This window comes from Grammomys surdaster, unplaced genomic scaffold (assembly GCF_004785775.1).
Source record: "Grammomys surdaster isolate TR1022 unplaced genomic scaffold, NIH_TR_1.0 239, whole genome shotgun sequence".
NCBI lineage: Eukaryota > Metazoa > Chordata > Mammalia > Rodentia > Muridae > Grammomys > Grammomys surdaster.
This window is the reverse complement of record NW_021604684.1, coordinates 10,407,911-10,429,157: the sequence shown is the minus strand read 5'-3', so window position 1 is coordinate 10,429,157 and position 21,247 is coordinate 10,407,911. Positions and strand designations below refer to the sequence as shown.

The 21,247-nt window shown below is 46.0% G+C and overlaps 1 protein-coding gene across 1 annotated transcript; it reads left to right on the top strand.

Annotated features, from left to right (window-relative positions):
- Nucleotides 1-15,111: 15,111 nt before the first annotated feature.
- Nucleotides 15,112-19,772, top strand: Rps14 (ribosomal protein S14). Its single transcript, XM_028774220.1, has 5 exons — nucleotides 15,112-15,232; nucleotides 17,043-17,193; nucleotides 17,587-17,748; nucleotides 18,965-19,041; nucleotides 19,655-19,772. The coding sequence occupies exons 2-5, from the start codon at nucleotides 17,045-17,047 to the stop codon at nucleotides 19,720-19,722; spliced, it is 456 nt and encodes a 151-aa protein (XP_028630053.1). The 5' UTR covers nucleotides 15,112-15,232; nucleotides 17,043-17,044; the 3' UTR covers nucleotides 19,723-19,772.
- The last annotated feature ends 1,475 nt before the right edge of the window (nucleotides 19,773-21,247 follow it).

Here is a 21,247-nt window from a genome sequence, read left to right as displayed (position 1 = left end):
TTTATTGATTCTTTGTGAGTTCCACACCATACACCCCAATCCCACTCATCTCCCCACCTCCTCATATCCACCCTTTGCCCCTGCAACCTTCCCCTAAAATAAAACACACACACACACACACACACACACACACACACAGAGAGAGAGAGAGAGAGAGAGAGAGAGAGACAGACAGACAGACAGACAGACAGACAGACAGAGACAGAGAGACAGAGAGACAGAGACAAAGAGACCAAAACACAAAACATAGAAAGCATCTCACCCTGGAAGCTGTAGTGTGTCACAGTGTGTCCCACGGTATGTCCCTCTGTCCACACATCTTCACTAGCGAATGTTCATTGCAAAGAGTCACTAGTCTGATTCGAGATCTCTGGCTTCTGTAACACCATCAACATTGGATCCTCACCTGGATTCCTCCTGGTTATCCTGCTGTTGTTCTGTGTCATGGAGACCCTGCAGCTTTGGATCAGCGGGACTGGCCTTTCACGGGTCCTAACTGTTCAAAGATGATATAGATTTTGGCGTGGGCCAACTTAGAGCCCTGGCTCTGGGCCTAGGTGGTATCTGGTCAGCATGCCAGCTCTCCCTTATCCACAGCACCAGGACAAGTCCTCTAGCACTGCTCAGACTAGGCCACCCAATGCTGGGTGCCAGACCACTTTCCCAGGGCTGCAGTTCACCAGGGGCTATGCCAGCTTACCCACTCTCACACCCTTGGGATGGGTTCACTGGCTTTGCTATCAGGGCCAGCTTCATGGTGTTGCCCAGGCAAGGTGCAGCACCTGCTGCAGCCACTGAGAGGGCAGGGCTAGCTCTCCTGATCCTGATCTCAAGCCCTGGGGCCAGCTCTCCAGACTACTGTAGGTGGAAACCAGGGAAAGGGGGAGGGAATTCAACTAGCCCCACACCACCTCAAGGCAGAGGAGTGGCAGGGCCAGCTTTCTGGTGCACTTGCCCTCAGGGCTGGCTCACCTACACTGTCCATCAGGGCCACTCTCCCACATGCTGCAGACACCTAGAGAGAGGACCTTCATCCACTCTTAGGACCCTGGGGTCAGCAATCCTGATTGCCACAGGGGATGAGGGGTGGGATGAGGGGTGAGGAGCGGGGTGGGAGGGGGAGAGAAGAGCATCACTCCCAGAACGACCCCACCTCACAGTAGACAAGTGGGGCCAGCTCTCGCTCTCTCCCACCTGCTCCTCCACCACCAGGGTCAGCTCTGCTATTCAAACAGGAATCTTGTTACTAGCAAAAGTCTTGCAGGGGGCTGCAGAGATGGCTCAGTGGTTAAGAGCACTGATTGATCTTCCAAAGGTCCTGAGTTCAATTCCCAGCAACCACATGGTGGCTCACAACCATCCATAATGGGATCTGATGTCCTCTTCTGGTATGTCTGATCACAGCAACTGTGTACTCACATTCATAAAATAAATAAATCTTTTTTTAAAAAAAAGTCTTGTAGGCTCTGACTGCAAGCACCTTCCTTTTGTTTCCTTACTTAATCCTCTCAACAGTTGTTCGTAGTGAGCCCCATGTCACAGATGAGAAACCAAGGCTTAGAGAAGTAAATCACCTACATGGTGTCAAGATTGTTTAGCTCCAAAGTCCCAGACCTCTTAGTCAAGATATGGCCACTATCACCCACCGTGATTAGTTACTCCATTTCTCAGACAATAACTAGAGCAAACCTGACCCCCACGAGTTAGTTATCCACTGCACTGCTTCCGGCAGGGTCTATATAGTCCTGGCATTCCCGTATCCTGGTAGCAGCCCCTGAAAAAAAAAAGTAACATTGTTGCAGAGTTCGGGAGCCACTGAAAGGGGGCGGTGTCTGCCTGTGAAGGTCTCCACATGGCTTCATCCTTGGTCTATGTGGCTCTCTGATGGTCGGCCTCCCCACTGAGCTTCCCGCGCATGCTCCTAGATGTGTACACCCACTTATTGCTCATTCATTCATCAAACACCAGCCAGCTGGCCCACACACTTCCATGCATGGACACGCACTCCTTTTGCCAGCTTTTCCTACTATGGCCAACTTCGTAACTTGCAGAGCCCAGTTCAAGTTAGGAACTATATATAATAAGGTATAGAAACCCAAGCACAAAAAGGCAGGAAAATCACCCCAAGCTCCAGGCTAACCTGTGCTACCTAGAGAGACCCTAACTCAAAGTTATCACTCCTAAAAAATAAAGAAAAAAGGCCTTTTCTTATTTAAAAAACTAAGAAATTTAGAACGAACTCAGCCACCTACAACTGCTATAAGATATAATGTAACCAGCCTCCACCAACACATACTTTAAAAAAAATCCTTAAAACAAAAAAAGAAGCATTTTACTTTTATTTGTGTGTCTGAACATGTGTTCAAGACACCTAGTGAGCCACAGGAGGGCATCACATCCCTGGAGCCAAAGTTATCGATGGTTGTGAAGTGCCCAGTGTGGCTTCTTGGGAACCGAACTCTGGACCTTTACAAGAGCAGTGCTGGCTCTTACCTGCTGAGCCACCTCTCCTGCCTTCCCCCCTTCTTTCACAGAGACACTTCACAACCTGTGGGTCGACATCCGTTTGGCAAACATCTATCTCCAAAAATATTTACATTATGATTCATAACAGTAGCATATTGCCAGGCGGATTTCTGAGTTTGAGAGTTCGAGGCTAGCCTGGTCTACAGAGTGAGTTCCAGGACAGCCAGGGCTACACAGAGAAACCCTGTCTTGGAGGGAAAAAAAAAAGCAGTAGCAAATTGCAGTTATGAAGTCACAACAAAAAATAATTTTGTGGTCGGGAGGGGGAGTCATCACAACATGAGGAACTGTGTTAGAGGGTCGCAGCACAGGAAGGTTGAGAGCCACTGGTCTACACCCTCATGCCCAGCTTGCCTACCGCTTTTTCCAATTACCACCCCCACCCCACAATAACTGATCTTTCTTATCATTCAAGACTCTGCCTAAATGTCACCAACATGGTTCCCTAATTTAAAGAAGCCACCCACATAGCTCTCCTTGGAATTTCTATTTAGAGCCTGGAGTTTGGCTCAGTATTAGCACTTACCTAACATTCACTTAAGACCTTGAGTTCAAGTCTCAGCACTGGAAAAAAAAACCAAGCTGGGGAATGGTGGTGCACACCTTTAGTCCCAGCACTCAGGAGGCAGAGGCAGGTGGATTTCTGAGTTCAAGGCCAGCCTGGTCTACAGAGTGAGTTCCAGGACAGTCAGAGCGACACAGAGAAACCCTGTCTCAAAAAAGCCAAGCCAACCAACCAACCCAACCCAACCCAACCCAACCCAACCCAACCCAATAAAAACAAAACCAAAAGCACCCAAATGAAAAAATGAAAAAAAACACCCCAAATCAAACCATGCCAAAAAAACAGCACTTCATTCCCTTCACAGAGTGCCTCCTGATCTATGATATCATTTGTGTCTGCCAGTTACTATTTATTGTCCCCTTCCATACTGGAATGTTAAGTCGTGACAGCAAGCTTATGTCTGTCCTGCTCAGACTGAGTCCCTGGTGCCTAGTTTAGCACTTGGCATACTCCTCCTTTAATGACCGTTGCCGAGCCTGGTGGCACACACCTAAACCCAGCACTGAGGAGGCAGAGCAGGAGGACTGGGCAAGTTCAGGGCCAACCTAGGTTGCATAGTGAGTAACAGTCAGCCTCACATAGCAGGACTATCTCATATAAGCGCTATTAACACCTAGTAAAAAGGGCTGGAGAGATGGCTTGGCGATTAAGAGCACTGACCACTCTTCCTTAGAGGTCCTGAGTTCAATTCCCAGCAACCACGCAGTGGTGGCCCACAACCATCTGTAATGGGACCTGATGAGTGAGGGAACATGATACTCAAAAGCATACACCTTCTGCCTCACATCTCCTACCTTCTTGTTCTCTCTACCACCCAGACTAGCATAGGAATAGTCTCCATTTGTCCTAATGCACCCCAATACTAATGAGACCAAGAGCCAGAGCACCAGGCCCTGAAACAGAAAGAACAAACTCAAGTGTTGAGAAAAACAAGAGGGAGAGGAGGAGTAGCAACAGGGAGGAGAGAAAAGACAAGGAGAAGAAGGAAGGAGCTTGCTGAAAGTCCCACTTCTTCACTTTATTAGTGAAACTGATAATTATTATTAATACCTGGCCTCTGCTCAGCCCCTTTCATCCAGCCTGGTGGGGAGGTTTTGAAGATGAAAGACACTGTATGGGGACTTTCAGATGCAGGTTCTAACACCTCATAACCACTAATTAAACATGGCAACCCCCTCCAATTATCCCCGGTCCCTAGGGATAGTGTGCCACCTGACTCAATGTCGTTTCGGGTGGGAGTCAGCAGGTGGCACCCCCTGGGCCCTCCTTGGAGAGAGGTGAAGAAGCTTCTGGGACAGTGGGAGGTGGGGTGGGGTGGGAGTCTCACAGCCCAGAGAGTCACATGAGAAATGCTGGAAAGAACATGAACCAGATGGCTGAAATGTAGGAGCCTTGCCTCCAGCTGAAATTACAGCCCCATCCCTGAGGTTGCCCCTATCTCCATCCCTCCCCAGAATCTGTGAGCAGCTGGGCCCTGCCATATGGCAATGGGGGAAGGGTACCACTGAAGGAAGATGTAACCAGACAAAGAGATAGAGTAAGTATGGCCAACCCCTCCACATTGCCCAAGAGTCACAGGGTTTCTGACATCCTGTGGGTTGCTTCCTTCTACTTCCTGTCCAAGAAGCCTCCTCTCTCTAGCATCCTTGACCAATATCAGCCATCCCCTGCTACGTACTTATAGCAATGGTCCTCACTGCCTCCCTACCCCTTGGGTATCTAGATTATGGGGGAAGAGGTCTCCTCCAATACCCTGATATGGAGTATAATCTAGAGGCTGCTGATACACTTCAGCGGCCTTAGTCTTTCCAGTAACCTCCAAATGCTAGGCCACTGTCTTTTTGCTAGGGTGTCACAGTGATACTTCAAGCATAGCAGGGCCTAGCTCAATGCACATCTTTACCCAGGGAGCACCTCACCTAGGCCTTCTCGCCTTGGCACAAGGTCTCAGCTTCACCCATCCCTCAAGCCTGAATCCTCTCAGCCCTGGATTAGCCCAACTAATCTTAAAAGGTTAGAGTCTGCTTCCAAAATTGGTCTCAAATATGGATATTGCTATGGGGGTGTAGCTTCATGATAGAGCACTTGCCTCTGAGGCTCTGGGTTTGCTCCAAGCACTATGTCACCTCTACCTCCCCCTAAAATCTGTGTTATTTCTCTCCATAGCTGTTGTCATGGTCTGAGCCACTGTGATCTCCCATTTATACAGCTGTCTTCCCATCTTCCTCTCCTCCTCCTTCTCTTTTTCTTCGTTTTCTTTTTAAGATTTATTAATTTGCTGGGCAGTGGTGGTGCACGCCTTTAATCCCAGCACTTGGGAGGCAGAGGCAGGCGATTTCTGAGTTCGAGGCCAGCCTGGTCTACAGAGAGAGTTCCAGGACAGCCAGGGCTGTACAGAGAAACCCTGTCTCAAAAAACAAAAAAAAAGGTTTATTAATTTATTTTATGCATGTAAGCATTCTATTTGCAAGTAAGTCTTCATGAAAGAAGAGGGCATCAGATCCCATTACAGATGGTTGTGAGCCACCATGTGGTTGCTGGGAATTGAACTCGGGACCTCTGGAAGAGCAGCCAGTGCTCTCCAGATCATCTTCTCTTCTTGCCTCCACTCTTGTTCCCCTTCTACTGACACTCATTCTCCAAACAAAGCCAGGATTTACTTTAGTATCTATCTATCTATCTATCTATCTATCTATCTATCTATCTATCTACCTATCTAACAGGGTTTCAGGTACCTCTTACTGTCCTCAAACTTACTGGCTAAGGGTGATCATGAACTTTAGACTTTTCTTGCCTCCACCTCCCAAGTGCTAAGATTACAGCCCTGCCCTATCGTGGTTGGCTTATGTTGCCACTTGAGATTGAGCCCAAGGTTTCATATATTCTAGCCATTCACTCTACCAACTGAACTTCATCTCCAGCCTCCAAGACAGACCTATAAAGACACCATTTGGGGGGCTGGAGAGATGGCCCAGTGGCTAAGAGCACTTGTTTCTCTTGCACAGTGCCCTGGTTCACTTCTCAGCCCTGTCTCTCCCAGATCTCCCCTCCCCCCAACTCTCTCTCTCCCTCCTCATTGTCTTTACAAGACTTTCCTGGCCCTGACAGTTCTTGCCCTTTTCCAATAGTGGCCCACTGCTGTCTGGTCGTCTTCCTTCCCAGCACTTCCCACAGTCTGTAATCATACGATTATGGCCAGGCTACTTACACAATGCCCTGTTACCACTCACATTAGACAGCTCTTCCCATGGGGACAGACTTACAACTTCCCAATCCACTGCTTTGTCATTCATCACATAATGAGGGTTCACTAAATGTGCAGATCGAACTCGTGGTACTGACAATACATTCTAGTACATTCAACCCAATGGGTGTGGTTCTTCCTTTTGAAAGCATTGGAGGCTGGTTCCTCTGCAAGTTAGCTTGTAACTTGACAAGAATGCTCAAACGCATGGATGCAAAAACATCTCCACTTGCTCATCTCTTAAGTGGGTGAGTGGAATTGGGTGCTGCTTCAGTTTCGCTATAGCCCTGGTCACAGCACATGTCTTAAGTGTGGACTGTTCCCTATGGATAAACTCCAGAGCTAAGACCAACCAGTATCAGGTCCTACTACCAGCATTGTGGAGCCAGGCACCATCTAGTGGATGCTTGAGTAATAACAGGAACTTCCTAACCCAATGTCCTAGCTTCCATTCATCTATAATCTTTATGTCAGTTGTACTCATTGATAATCTTTTGTTTTTATTGAAGCAGAATCTCACGCATCCTTGGTGGACCACTATGTATTTCAGACAGGTCTTGAACTGATGATTCTCCTGGCCTTTCCTCTACTCCCCAAGTGCTGAGATTACAAGTGTGACCTGCTATGTCTTTGGGTTTTTGTTTGTTTTGTTGTCAGAAATTGAACCCAGACTCTCCTAGGTACTAGGCAGGACACAGCAATAAGAGTCACTGCTCTGAGTTTCAGCTCTCAGAGTTGCAGCTAAGGGCTCTGCAAGAAGCCCTGCTCCTGTGTCTTTGAGACTTCCATCCAATCTTTGGCCTCACATCTTCAAGCACTGAAAGCTCTGATTCTGGTGCTCAACCTACAGTTATTTGTATTTTGTTTTGCTTTTATCATTATGAGGGTTAATTTTAGTCATCAACTTGACACAATCTAGAGTCACTTAAAAGAAGGGCCTCTGAGAGTGTCTGTGAGAGAATTAATTATGGCAACAGGAAAATAAACCAAGTCAGAAATTGTTACTAGGAGTGGGTATTGTGATAGATCTAATCACAGGCTTTTAGGCCCTTGGAACTGTTTGGGGGAGGAATGAGGACCAGCGTGGAACACTGGGCTAGAGAAACAGTTAATGCTAGAAGCAAAGCTTAATGGGCCATTCTGGTAGAGCCTAGAAGACACGAATGCTGACAGAGGGCTGGAGAGATGCCTGGTTGGTTAAGAGCACTGGCTGCTCTTCCAGAGGACCCAGGTTCAAATCCCTGCACTCACATGGCAGTTCACAACTCTCTATAACTCCAGGTCCAAGGGATCTGACATTCTCTTACATACAGATATACATTAAGGCAAAATACCAAGGTGCATTAAAAATTATGACATAAATTCGGGTAGTGGGTTCCTAGCTCATGAGGTTTCAGAAGAGAAGAGGGATGGATGGCATCAGAAACCAAGTGACAGGCGACTTGTGTGTGGAGATGACTGTGACTGCATTTTGTCTATATCCTTAGAACTGAGTGAAGTTGAATATGAAGATAATGAATTAATCTGTCAGGCGACTTGTGTGTGGAGATGACTGTGACTGCATTTTGTCTATATCCTTAGAACTGAGTGAAGTTGAATATGAAGATAATGAATTAATCTGTTCAACAAAAGGAGATGTAGTGTAGGCAAGTTCAATGTTTCAGACAAGGTAAGTGTAGACATCAAAACAGCTGTAACTATTAAATAAGAAATTAGCCTGGTGTGGCGGTGCATGCTTTAATCCCAGCACTTAAGAGGGCAAGACAGATGGATCTCTGTGAGTTTGAGGCTGGCCTGATCTACATAGCAAATTCCAGGCCAACCAGGGCTACATAGTAAGTATCTGTCTTAGAGAGGGATGAGGAGAGAGAGAGGGAGGTTAGCACCATTAAAGAGAAACCTAGGGCTGACGGGAGAGCTCAGCGGGATAAGGTCAAAGCCAGACTACCTCAGTTTACTTCCTAGGACCCACTCCGTGAGAGGAGAAAACTGAACCAACTCCCACAAGCTGTTCTCTGATCACATCTGCACAACAATATTTGCACTTACATATACACGTGCACGCAAACAAAGTATAGCAATGTAAATATTTTCAGACAGGGTTTCTCTATGAAGTATTGGTTGTCCTTGAACTTGCTATTAAAGACCTGGTTGTCATCAAAATCACAGAGATCCTTCTGCCTCTGCCTCCTAAGTGATGGGATTAAAGGCATGTATCACCAAGCCCATTCTCTATGTAATTTTTTTTTAAGGAGACAAGAAAGTGTTTCCTTGGGGTCAACACACATAAGATGATGCAGCTGTGGTCCAAGGGGACCGGGCTATATCTGTTGTCCAAGTGTTACTGGTTTCAAAGGCATAAAAGCTGCAAGATTTGGGGGTGGGCCATGGAGGCTCTGGTGAGAGGCCCTAAGAAACTATCATGTGAAACCTAAGTTAAAGCCTAAGCCTACATTGGTAACCTCAGCATACTGGAGATGCCAGACCATTGGACCATGTACAGAGATTTGCATATGATGGTACTAAGGAGAAACTCTGTGTGTGCCAAGGGCAGAGGAGATGAAATAAGCAGGCAATGGAAGCCTTTTCAAAGCCCAGATGTTTATATTATAAGGCCCATGTCCAGAACACAGAACCTAAGGTCTTTGTGTTTGCCTTACAGACTCTGGCTTTGCTGTGGTGTGATTGTTCCTATAGACTGGTTCTTTCTCTGAGGAACAGAAATGTGTACTCTGTGCCATTATAATGTTGGAAGGAGCCGGGCAGTGGTAGCACACGCCTTTAATCCCAGCACTTGGGAGGCAGAGGCAGGCAGATTTCTGAGTTGGAGGCCAGCCTGGTCTATAGAGTGAGTTCCAGGACAGCCAGGGCTACACAGAGAAACCCTGTCTCGAAAAAAAAACCAAAAATAAATAAATAAATAAATAAATAAATAAAATAAAAAATAACGTTGGAAGGATTTAACTTGTGGTTAGATTTTATAGAAACTCGGGAAGTTTTGGACTTTTAAAGTGTTAATACTGTCAACAATTATGGTATTAAACTATTGAACTTTAAAACTTTGCCTGGTGTATTTTGACCATGGGCTTATGGGGACAAAGGGACTACAGTTTAAAGTGATACATTAGCGTGTCAGGTTGATAAGGGGTGGAGTTAGGATGGTTAGTTTTAATCATCAATTTGACGCCACTTAGCATCACCTGAGAGAGAGGCCGGCCACAGTGTCTGTTAAAGGTTTTTTTCCTTTTAAGAACAGAATCTTACTGTGTAGCTCTAGTTGGCCTGACACTCACATGTAGATCAGGTTGGCCTTGAACTCTCAAATGTCTGCCTGTCTCTGCCTCCCAAGTGCTGAACCTGGGCTTGGGGACCTTGGGCTGGATACGTGTGGAGGGCAGATTGGTGGCAGTGTGCCTTCAGTTGCTGCTTTCTGCTTCCTGATGTAGGTGCGTTGTGACCAGTGATTTCCAGTTCCTGCTGCTATGACTTCTGCACCTCTGTGGGCTGTGGATTGAAATAAACCCTCCTTAGGTTGCTTTTTTGTTTTGTTTTTGTTGTTTTGTTTGTTTTTGTTTTGTCTTGTTTTTTTTTTTTTTTTTTTTTTGACACAGGGTTTCTCTGTGTAGCCCTGGCTGTCCTAGAACTCTCTCTGTAGACCAGGCTGGCCTCAAACTCAGAGATTTACCTGCTTCTGTCTCCTGAGTGTTGGGATTAAAGGTAAAGGCATGTGTTATCACTGCCTGGCCTATCAGGATATTTAATCCCAGAAGCACGGAGAGAAGCAAAGACATTTGTTTTTTATTGTTCTGACAGGGACTGCTGTGTAGTTCTGGCTAGCCTGGAGCTCACTGTATAGGGTAGGCTGGCCTTAGACGTAAGGATTCTCTTCCCTCGACCTTCCAAGTACTTGAGCACAGGCACAAGCCACCGCACCCTCACAGCATTTTATTTGTTTCTTAGGTTGTAAGATGAGGGAACCGAGACACCCAGCCTCTCTGGTCATTAGGAAAGTCCAGTTAGGTGAGCATGCAAGTCACTGGCTGTGATGGGGGTTCGGCAGTCCCCACTCCTACCCACTGAGTATACTCACTAGTCTCATGGTACCTTTACCTGCCCACACGCCAGTCCCGGGGGGCCCTGGCAGGCCCTCTGGAGTGTATCTCTTGGATCTGCATATCTCCTCAACTCATAGATTTTGGAGGCTATGGTTTTTCTCAGAAGAGACAAGGGAACAGAAAGTGAGAGTAAGGAAATGGTGAGAGTGACTGAGCATGCTGGGAAGCTGGAGGAGTGTCAGGGGCACGAGGGACAGCATGGAGAGAGTAGGAAGAACGGATTATGTGTTTTAGTGGAATACTCACCAAGGGATGGTTAAGGTCAACACACTGCCTGTTGGTTTTGATCAGAGTCTAGGGGCTAAGAGTATGATGGTGGTTTGGGAAGACCAACAGGTCGTGAATGTTGACAACACGTAAGTAAGTGGCCTCAGTGGGCAAGATGGCAGGATAGTGAGAAGAGGTGAAGAACCAAGCATAATGACACATGCATGTAACCCCAGCTCTCACGGAGCTGAGGAGGGAGACTCGGGAGTTGGGGGCCGGTTTGGGTGACCGTGTAGGCTGCTCCCTCCAGGAAGCCATCTCTCCCTGATGTTTACAGCGTGCTTTCATACAGTATGGCCTCAAAGCAGGAGCTCGCTCCCCAACTCTCATCTCTGCTAACATCCTCCTTCTACTGAGCAACACACTATCAGAGAACCAAAAATCCTAACTTTTAAAGACTAGGAACAGCTCAGGGAAGATGTAAACAGACAAACCAATCTTTAAAGAGAAGTCTAAGCTACACACCGGGTGGTACAACACTCCACTTGGGAGCCAGAGGAAAAATGAGTAGTTCAGAGATGGCACACCCTTTAATCCCAGCACTCTCAAGGCCAGCCTGGTCTACAAACTGAGTTCCCAGGAAGGAAGGGCTACTCAGAAAACAACCGGGGGGTGGGGTGAAGGGGGGGAGACCTTGTCTTAAACAAACATCTCAACAAAACAAAACACAACCCAAAACAAAATATAAACGATTCATTCCTGAGAAGCTACACGCATACTTGCTGCGTCCTCTTTTTTCCTTTTCTGAACTCCCTGTTTTCTATCGACTTCATTTAAATCTATGTTAAGATTCTCAGGCTGGGAAGCAGGAGAGCAGCTCGGTGGTTGAGAGCACTTGGTGCATTTGCTCTTGTTCTTGCTCTATCAGAGAACTCCCAGTCCAGATAGTGACTCACAACCATCCATAAGTCCAGTAGCATGGTCTCTGACACCCCTCTGACTCTTACAGGCACCAGCCACACATGCAGGCAAAATATTCATATATGTAAAATAAAGTAATAAATCTAAACTTTTTGTTTTGTTTTTTGAGACAGGGTTTCTCTGTGTAGCACTGGCTGTCCTGGAACTCACTCAGTAGACCAGGTTGGCTTTGAACTCAGAGATCCACCTGGTTCTGCCTCCCAAGTGCTGGGATTAAAGGTGTGGATCACCACAGTCCAGCAAAACTTTTTTTTTTTTTTTTTGGTTATTTGAGAGAACATTTTTGCCGGGCGGTGGTGGCACATGCCTTTAATCCCAGCACTTGGGAGGTAGAGCCAGGCGGATTTCTGAGTTCAAGGCCAGCCTGGTCTACAGAGTGAGTTCCAAGACAGCCAGGACTACATAGAGAAACCCTGTCTCGAAAAACCAAAAAAAAAAAAGAGAGAAAACTTTTTTTAATAATAAAAAATGGATAGGCTAGAGAGATGTCCATGTAGGAAAGGCACTCTACATTAAGCCTGAGGACATGAGTTTGATTCTCAGAACCCACATGGTGGGTTCCACCACTAATTATGCTTTTAAAAACATCTAAAATGTAGAAGACATCTAGTGTTATGAGAAGGTGTTCATAATAATGTTGAGTAAAAATATTTTAAAAATGAAATTCTGTAAGCTATAGGTTATGTAATTAAAAACATGGGAAGGTTCTAGAATGAACTGTGAGGTCAGATAATAGTGGCATCTGGAGAAGGGAGACATTATTTATATTTTTGAAGTACACACACATATACTATATATATATATATATATATATATATATATATATATATATATACCAATATATATAATATACATATTTATATATATATAATACTTTCCCTTTTTTAGATTTTATTTTTGTTTTATGTGTATGGGTATGTGCCTGCAAGTGTATCTGTGCACCAGGAGAAAGCAATGCCATAGAACAGAAGTCTATAAAGGGTGTTAGGACCCTGGGAATGGAATTACAGACAGTTGTGAGGTGCCTTGTGGGTGCTGGGAATCAAACCTGGGTCCTCTGGAAGAGCAGCCAGTATCCTTAACCATTGAGTCATCTCTCTCCAGTGCCACCTCCCACCCCCTTTACAGGGATGTGTAGAGCAGGCTGATCTTGAGTTCACCAACCTCTCCTGCCTTGGACTTCTAAATGTTGGGACTGAAGGTGTGCATCACCACTCCTAGCTTCCCTACCTATATTTTTGTCTTGTGTAAATCGTCTACAATAAACATGGCTTTTTAAAACCACCCTGCTGGCTGTGGGGACGTGCGTGTGGATGTCAGAAGTCTGAAGGTAGAAGCAGAAAGATCAGGAGTTAAAGGGCAGTCTGAGCTGCACACCAAGTTTCATACTGACCTAGATAGATTATATAAGATCCTGTCTCAAAAAAACCAAACAAAACAAAAATGAGCTGGAAAGACGGCTCAGTGGTTAAGAGCACTGGCTGCTCTTCCAGAGGTCCCGAGTTCAATTCACAGCAACCACATGGAGGCTCACAACATCTATGATCTCATGCCTTCTTCGGGTGTACATAAAGACAGAGCACTCATAAACACAAAAATAGGTGAATAAATAAATCTTAATAGAAGAACAAGAAGGAAAGGAGAAAAAAAAAACTACGAATGGTGGAGGCACTCAAGAGGCAGAGTCAAAAGAATCAGGAGCTCAAGGTTATCCTCAGCTACATAGCCAATTCAAGGTTAGCCTGGGATACAGGAGACCTTGTCTCCCTACCCCAAATCCTTCCCCATATGTATATGCCTAAGTGATACAGGAAAGGACAACAGTTAAATATAAAATATAGGTTAACGATAGTGGGTAAAGTCGGGCAGTGGTGGTACACGCCTTTAATCCCAGCACTTGGGAGGCAGAGGCAGGTGGATTTCTGAGTTCGAGGCCAGCCTGGTCTACAGAGTGAGTTCCAGGACAGCCAGGGCTATACAGAGAAACCCTGTCTTGAAAAAACAAAAAACCAAACCAAAACAAAAAAACAAACAAAAAAAACAAAACAAACAAACAAACAAACAAAACCCAATAGTGGGTAAGACTATTCTTTCCTTTATTCCTTTCTTCTTTCCTTCTCCTTCTTCTGTTTTTCTGAGACTGGGTATTTCTGTCTGTCCTAGAACTCACTATGTAGACCAGGATGGCCTTGAACTCACAGAGATCTGCCTGCTTCTGCCTCCCAAGTGCTGAAAATATATCACACTTGGCTTCCTTGTTTTTCTTGTTCCTTTACTTTACTTTAGTGTGTCTGTTTCATAGGTTTTCTGTAGCTGCTTTTATAAGGCAGAAAGAAAACGATCCTTTCTTTAGAAGGAAAGTTTCCTTTGGGCATGGTAATACAGGCCTCTGATCCTAGTGGTCTAGGGGCAGAGGTGGCTCGGATCTCTGGGAGTTCCAGGCCATTCTGGTCTACACAGCAAGTCCCAGGCCAGTAATGGTGACACACTGAAGCCCTGTCTCAAAAATATAAAAATTTAGCTGGGAGGTGGTGAGGCACAAGGCCTTTCATCCCAGCACTGAGGAGGTAGAGACAGGCAGATCTCCAACCACAAGGTCAATCTGGCCTACAGAGTGAGTTCCTGGGGTGCCAGGGCTATCCAGTGAAACCCTGTGTCTAAAACCAATAACAATAAAGAATTAAATTTACCTAAATTTAGCGAAGTCTTTCAGAATGGTTATCAATTCCAGTACACAAAGAGTTATATGCAATATATAGTATATACATGTAGCTCTACTGTTTGCCATGCTTTGAAATATATACATGTCATTATATCTGTAATATGACTCTAGAGATGTATGTTCATGCCAGTATGCATGTGAATATTGTACCCATGTTTTTCAAGTCCTACTAAGTATCTGTCTGTGCTTTCTTCCATGTTTCCATCTACAAAGTTTCCCAGTTATTCAGTGTCCTGCAATATTGCTGATAGAGTGTTATATGAAATGACTATTAGATATAGGAGTTTTATGTCATAACCCCAAATCGGCCAGAATCATATAGTCTCATTTCATACATTTATCTGTACAATGGAAATCAAAATCAATCTAGTTTATGTTGCGAGCATTAACTGAAGCACCTAATATAAAGTGCATAGTGCAGGGTAGCAGAGAAATGTTGAATAATTTTTTACTAAGCTGCTCTGTAGTGTGCAAAATGGGGTAAAGTTGCATTATAAGGTCGTTTGTTGTTGTTATTCACCTCCGTACCACGAGGAGCGCTGTGGCTTCCAGCTGCCTGGCCTGAGGTTCTGAAGGCGGAAGTCTGTCTAGCTGCGGCGACCTGGAGTAGAGCCCACCTCTTCTCCCACGCGTGTCCGCTCCGTGTGTTCTCATAGGCAGATCCGGTCACAGCAACACGTAGCACCGGCTTCCTTAATAGGCCATCTTCCTTACCGGCGGTTTTAGCTTCGTTGGAAACCGAGATAGAGACTTCCGGGAGCCTGTCCCTCTCCGTGACCTCAGAGGTACACTTCCGGAACACGGAAGTGACCCGTCTGCCCGCCCCTTCCGCCTCTTTCTTTCCGGTGGAGGAATCTGGAGACGACGTTCAGGTAGGAGACCCGGGCCGTGAGAATCGTGCGGCATCCTTTGGCTAGGGCCCTCTGCGGGGTCGGGGCCGGGGTCTGTGTGCTGTAGCCGAACCATGTGCGTGGTAGAGTCGAGCAGGCACCCGCCCGTCCCGACCCTTCCGGACCCAGGGCTCCACCGTGACCCGGTGGCGGCCTCTGGCCTGAGATGGGGGGGAAGTCTGAAATGGGAGTGGGTGTGGGTCCTGCCCTGAGCCTGGGCCTCTCGCCGCAGCCGTCGCACAGAGTGGTTCGGGGAGCGGGCCCCTGGTCGCGTGTGGGCCGTCGCCTGTACCCTGTTAGGTTGAAACGGGCAGTCCTCGGCATGCACCTAACCTCATTCCTCTCGTAAAAAACATGAGTAGGAGTCGCACCGATCCCCTCTGTAAATCGAAGATTAAAAGGGATGCCGTAAACCCTCAGTCTTGTATGGACTGCTTCTAATCCTAATCCATGACAGGCTGTTCCCGAGTCGGACACATTGCCCCTCGGGTTCCTCCGTATTGGAGTAGCACGGATGACATATGTTTATATTCTTCTGGATAATCATTCCCACCCTGGAGAGCGAAGCTACATTGAGTAGCCATCATGCCCAGACGATTTGAACCCTACTGAATCGTGTTAGCCTAATTTGAGGGGTGAGAACTGGTGACTGACTGTACATTCCAGACCTGCCCTTGTGCTTCTGCCAATTGGACCCCAAGTAGTATAAGAGGAAGGCACAAGAGAGATGCCAGTGACACTTGAAACCTACTTCTAAGGCCTGTGGTGCCTGTGGTGCTTTGGGGTGTATGTGTAGTAGGGACATCTTGATACTAGGAAGAGAATACAAGGCAGGCGTTGGCATTGTATCATCCTAGACAGACTATCCTGTTTAGTTTTCTTAGCTGCAAGGAGATAGCCTAATTTCATTTTAGTGCTACTGAGTAGCTAGGTTCTTCTGAAAATGGTGATAGTTTGATCTGCTACTTGACCTCAGGTTGGTCAAAGGACTCCCTTGGGGCTTAGAAAAGGAAAAACAAATCAGCCTCCTTGTTTGTGTCTTAGTTCTCATGAGTGCACTTTGATTATAGCCATGAGTTCTGAATACCGGTGTGTAGACCTTTCCCTTTAGACTTCCTGGAAAGCCTTCCCCGGCTGTCTTAGAACTTGTTATGTAGATGTTCCTGCCTCTGACTCCCCAGTGCTGGAGTTAAAGTTAGACCACACTTTGCTTTTAATGTTTAGTACTAGTAAAAGTTGAAAGATTTGTTTCTAAAAAGGCTATTGAGGAGCTTGTGTGAGGGAGACATCTGGTGGGATGTTGTTGATGTTGTCAAAGATAGCTGGAAAGTTCTTTGACTTCTTTGTCTTTTTGGGCTGCTTTGGGTCTAAACTTTAAACTGTAAGTGGTATCTGGGGCCCAAGAAACTTGGGTTTAAGTATTGTGTATGGACAGAGAACCCCTCTAATTTAGTTTTGGTTTCTGCTATTCAACTGCTTACTAGGTCGCCCCAAACAAATAAACTTCAAAGTGGAGGCATAAGGAGAGAGTTTGATTATTAAGTCAGGCTTGTATGCTGTTTTGTGTAGCTACTTGTGCATGTGGGTCGTTGCTGGGACCGTAGGCTTATATATCCTGAAGACACTTGAGAAATTGTCTCTTACGGCACCTTTCTTTTATGTTATGTCTTGATAGATGGCAAGAACAAAGACAGGATACTAGGAGCAGAACTTAGGTTTTCCTTTAGTAGGTAAAGAGAAAATGTTTTAGGGACCTTTTGCCTGTTGCTAACATTGAGATTCTTCCACCTAGAAATGGCACCTCGCAAGGGGAAGGAAAAGAAGGAAGAGCAGGTCATCAGCCTTGGACCTCAGGTGGCTGAAGGAGAGAATGTATTTGGTGTCTGCCACATCTTTGCATCCTTCAATGACACCTTTGTCCATGTTACCGATCTTTCTGGCAAGTGAGTACTTCTGCAGAAAGGCATAAAGCAGGCCTCAAAGGGGCTAAGCTGGAAAGAAAGGGGATTTGCCCTAAAGAACTACTGTTTTGCTTAATTTCCCATGGAGCTGAGGGTGAACTTAACGATACTCCTGTCTCCTCTACCCCCTTGCTGTGATTTTATGTAACCCTGGAGATTAAACCCAGGGCTTGCTGGCACAAAGAAGTTAGCTATATAGGGGTCTTTGAACTCCTGTAAATACAACTCATATAACTCTCTAGTTCAGAGCCATGATATATGCTCAAGTTAGCCAGCCTTGTTGTAAATATGCTGTTAACATTATGCTCATTGGGGTTCACTAAGTGTTCTATGAATCCTTGTTGGAAAATGACATGGTTCTGCCTTTGTCCCCAGGGAAACCATCTGCCGAGTGACTGGTGGAATGAAGGTAAAGGCTGACCGAGATGAGTCCTCCCCCTATGCAGCCATGTTGGCTGCCCAGGATGTGGCCCAGAGGTGCAAGGAGCTGGGCATCACTGCCCTGCATATCAAACTCCGGGCCACAGGAGGAAACAGGTATGGAAGATTAGGGGTGTATTTGAGATCTGATTGTTCTGAGTGCTAACTATTTTAGGCATGTATGTTCCTAGTTAGGGATAGTAAGTAGTTCATAATCTGTAATCCTATCATGCAAGAACAGGTGTAGGAGGAGCTAGAGTTTGGGGCTACCTTGGGCCCAGTTGAGTTCCTCAAAAAAAAAAAGGGCAATTTGTTCCTTTATGTTGTCCATTTGTGTTTATTGAGTAACCATGGCATACCAGGTAGTAAGCAAGAGTGAGATGGCTTTGGGTGGCACCTCACCTTGCAGGAAACTCAGGCTTTAACCAACATTCAGAAGGTTGCCTGACTTCAGTCTGTGGTACATACTAGGAAGTATAGTGTTAGTGGTGGGGATGACTTAAACGAGGGGAGTGCTCTTTTCTCCAACGCCACATGGGTTGGGTGAGGTGGTACACACCAGGAAATGGAGGCAAGAGAGTCAGGAGTTTCAGGTCAGTTATTGGTTGCATGGTTTTGAGGCTGACGTGAGCTTACATGAGGTGGGTTCATGTCCAGTAGAGACAACTACAAGATAAACTTGCTGAGGTGAAGAAGTTGGTCCTTGGAGGAATGAGTGGCTTCAGGTGTGACCCGAGAATGGGATAGTCTCAATGGATATTAAGTCCTAATGGGACAGAGCAAGGTGTGGCCTGAAAACTAGCACAGGTAGCTACTCAGTGGAAAGATGCAAGAGGAAGCTGTTGAGGTAGTCCCATGGAAAAGTGGCATCTTAGATGTAGCAATGAAGAGGGCAGGGGAAGAGTTTAACCACAGGCTGGCTGAGGTGTCTTATGTGCCCTCTTCCTTATGAGGATTTACAGGTGTTGTGGCACACACCTTTATTCTCAGCATATTTCTGCCCTGACCTTGGCAGTCTGTCCCCCCCCAAAAAAAAAAAGTCACAAGAATGTATACCATACCTGGTGCCCTTGGAGGTCAGAAAATGGCACTTAATCTCTTGGGCTGGTGTTGCAGATGGTTGTAAGCCACCGTGTGGGCGGTAGGAAGAGTCCAACCCTCATTTAGCAATTTAGAAAAGGGTTTTGTGTTGTGAAGCTGGAGATTAAGTATGGCCCACAAAGTATGGGCCCCTCACAGTATGCAAGTATTTAACTGTTGGTTTCCCCCATTAGAAGGGAATTAAAATTAGAAAAAATCTTGCTGACTAGACCAACAATCCTTGGTTTTCTAGGACCAAGACCCCTGGACCTGGAGCCCAGTCAGCCCTCAGAGCTCTTGCTCGCTCTGGGATGAAGATTGGGCGGATTGGTAAGTGCCCCTCTGGTTAACACTTGGGATTGCTTTGTTTTTGTTTTTTCGAGACAGGGTTTCTCTGTGTAGCCCTGGCTGTCCTGGAACTCACTCTGTAGACCAGGCTGGCCTTGAACTCAGAAGTCTGCCTGCCTCTGCCTCCCAAGTGCTGGGATTAAAGGCATGCGCCACCACCGCCCAGCTTTGGGGTTGCTTTAAAGCATTGACCCCCTTCCAAACAGTGCAATGTCCTAATGGGTCAGCTTTGTCTGGTTTCTTGTTAAGGAGCATGTAAAAGGCATTGTAAGAGTTGATCTCTGTAACAGACACGATTTTCTCCCTGTGTGTATTGGGTATAACAGTGTTGCTCCTGACACCTGGTGTAAAGAATAAACAGCCATAGTTGCTCAGTGTAGGGTCACTTTCTACTAGAGTCAGTGGGCTCTGAATTAGGAACTTGGTGTCCTTCACCTATGATTGTGCACCTTCTGAACTGGAGTTGGGATGAGGAATTGGCAGGTGGGGCAGCCCCATGATTGTTGACTATTGGAGATACATTTGAGGAAGAGTAAAGTCTACTGCTACTTAGACTTGTGGCTACACACAATGACATTTTATTTTCTTCTCACAGAGGATGTCACCCCCATCCCCTCGGACAGCACTCGAAGGAAGGGAGGTCGTCGTGGTCGCCGTCTGTGAACAGGACTTCTCAAATTATTTTCTGTTAATAAATTGCTTTGTGTAAGCTATTTTGGTTCTGGTGTTTGTTTTAATAATTTATTTTTATTTTATGCACTTTGGTGTTTCTCCTGCCTGTGTGGAACTGGAGTTACAGACCCTGTGAGCTGTCCTGGGTGCTTGGAATTGAACCTGCTCTGGAAGAGCAGCCAATATTCTTACCTATCTCTCCAGTCCCTGGTGTTTGTTTTTGAGACAGGGTTTCTACATATCCCTAGCTATTATTAAACTAATGATGTAGATGAGGCTGGTCTCAAAAGATCTGGCTTCCTCCAAGAGCTGTGATTAAAGGTGTGTGCCACCATGTCCGGCAGTTCTGGTGTTATCTCTTGTCGCCAGGGTACACAGCAAGGCAAATGTATATTGTTTGAGAGGACTTGAAGACTATTGTACAGCAGGGTTGTCTCAGCTTGTGGTGTAGGTTGAGCAAACCTAGGTTCTATAGACTGGTTTTCTGGGAAAGGGAACCTGAGAACATGAGATGCTGCAGCTCTGGGATTTGCCAGCCAGTCTCTATATCGTTGCTGTTCATAGCCCAGGCATCATGAGACCTACCAAGCTGGGGCTAGTGGGTCACAAGTTGTTAGCCAATATGGTCTACCTAGGGACCTCTAGACCAGGGTGACATGGGAAAATAAGACCTGGTGGAGCTGTTTGGATTGTCTACACGTTAAACAATGCCTCTTGACTGCACCATACTTCAGGCTGACCCCAAACTTAATTCTCTTGACTCTTGAGTATAGTGTTGGGGTAAATTAGCCAGTTAGGTTTTTTACAAACAGGATGTAGTTCCGTAATTCTGAAGATCAGGCTGGCCCACAGAAATCTGCCTGTCTGCCTCCACCAGTAGGTATAAACTAAAAGGCACATAACTCCACCAAGCTTCCTGTTTTGTTCTTAAAGGGCCAGAGCAGGGGCAACCTGATCCAAGTGTAGCCTGAGCTGAAAAGGAGCCTTCCAGACCGGAGCCATATATAAACCTGTGTGGGTGTGTTTCTTCCCCCCACACCGGCTGTGCAAGATGGGTAGCTTGTACTTCTGTTGCTTTCCTTAGCAGTTTTTTGAGGTTGTTCCACATTGGTACATAAAGTACCTAAGAATCAGTCACCCCACAAATACCAAGTCCTATTTTCATCAGCAATAAAACAGATAACGGTTCTTGCTTTCCAGAAGCTTGCATCCAGCTCCAAGGACAGGGTGTTAGCAGATGGTACTGAGTGTTCTGGGATTGCTTTTTTATTTCTTTGAGATGGTCTCACTGCGTATCCCTGGCTGGCCTGGAACTCAGATCCACCTGCCTCCCTCTGCCTTCTTAATTCTGGGATTAAAGGTGTGTGCCACTATGCATGCCCATGCACTGAGTCTTTTTTAAATGTGCATTGGTGTTTTGCCTGCATGTATGTCCATGTGAGGGTGCTGAATCCCCTGGACCTGTAGTTAGACACAGTTCTGAGCTGCCATGTGAGTGCTGGGAATTGAATCCAGG

Excerpts from the sequence above, each read along its gene's own strand:
- Rps14 (XM_028774220.1), top strand. The coding sequence starts at position 17,045 with ATGGCACCTCGCAAGGGGAAGGAAAAGAAGGAAGAGCAGGTCATCAGC. Across the intron at positions 17,194-17,586 it reads GTTACCGATCTTTCTGGCAA|GGAAACCATCTGCCGAGTGA; the intron begins GTGAGTACTTCT and ends CTTTGTCCCCAG. Across the intron at positions 17,749-18,964 it reads CGGGCCACAGGAGGAAACAG|GACCAAGACCCCTGGACCTG; the intron begins GTATGGAAGATT and ends TTGGTTTTCTAG.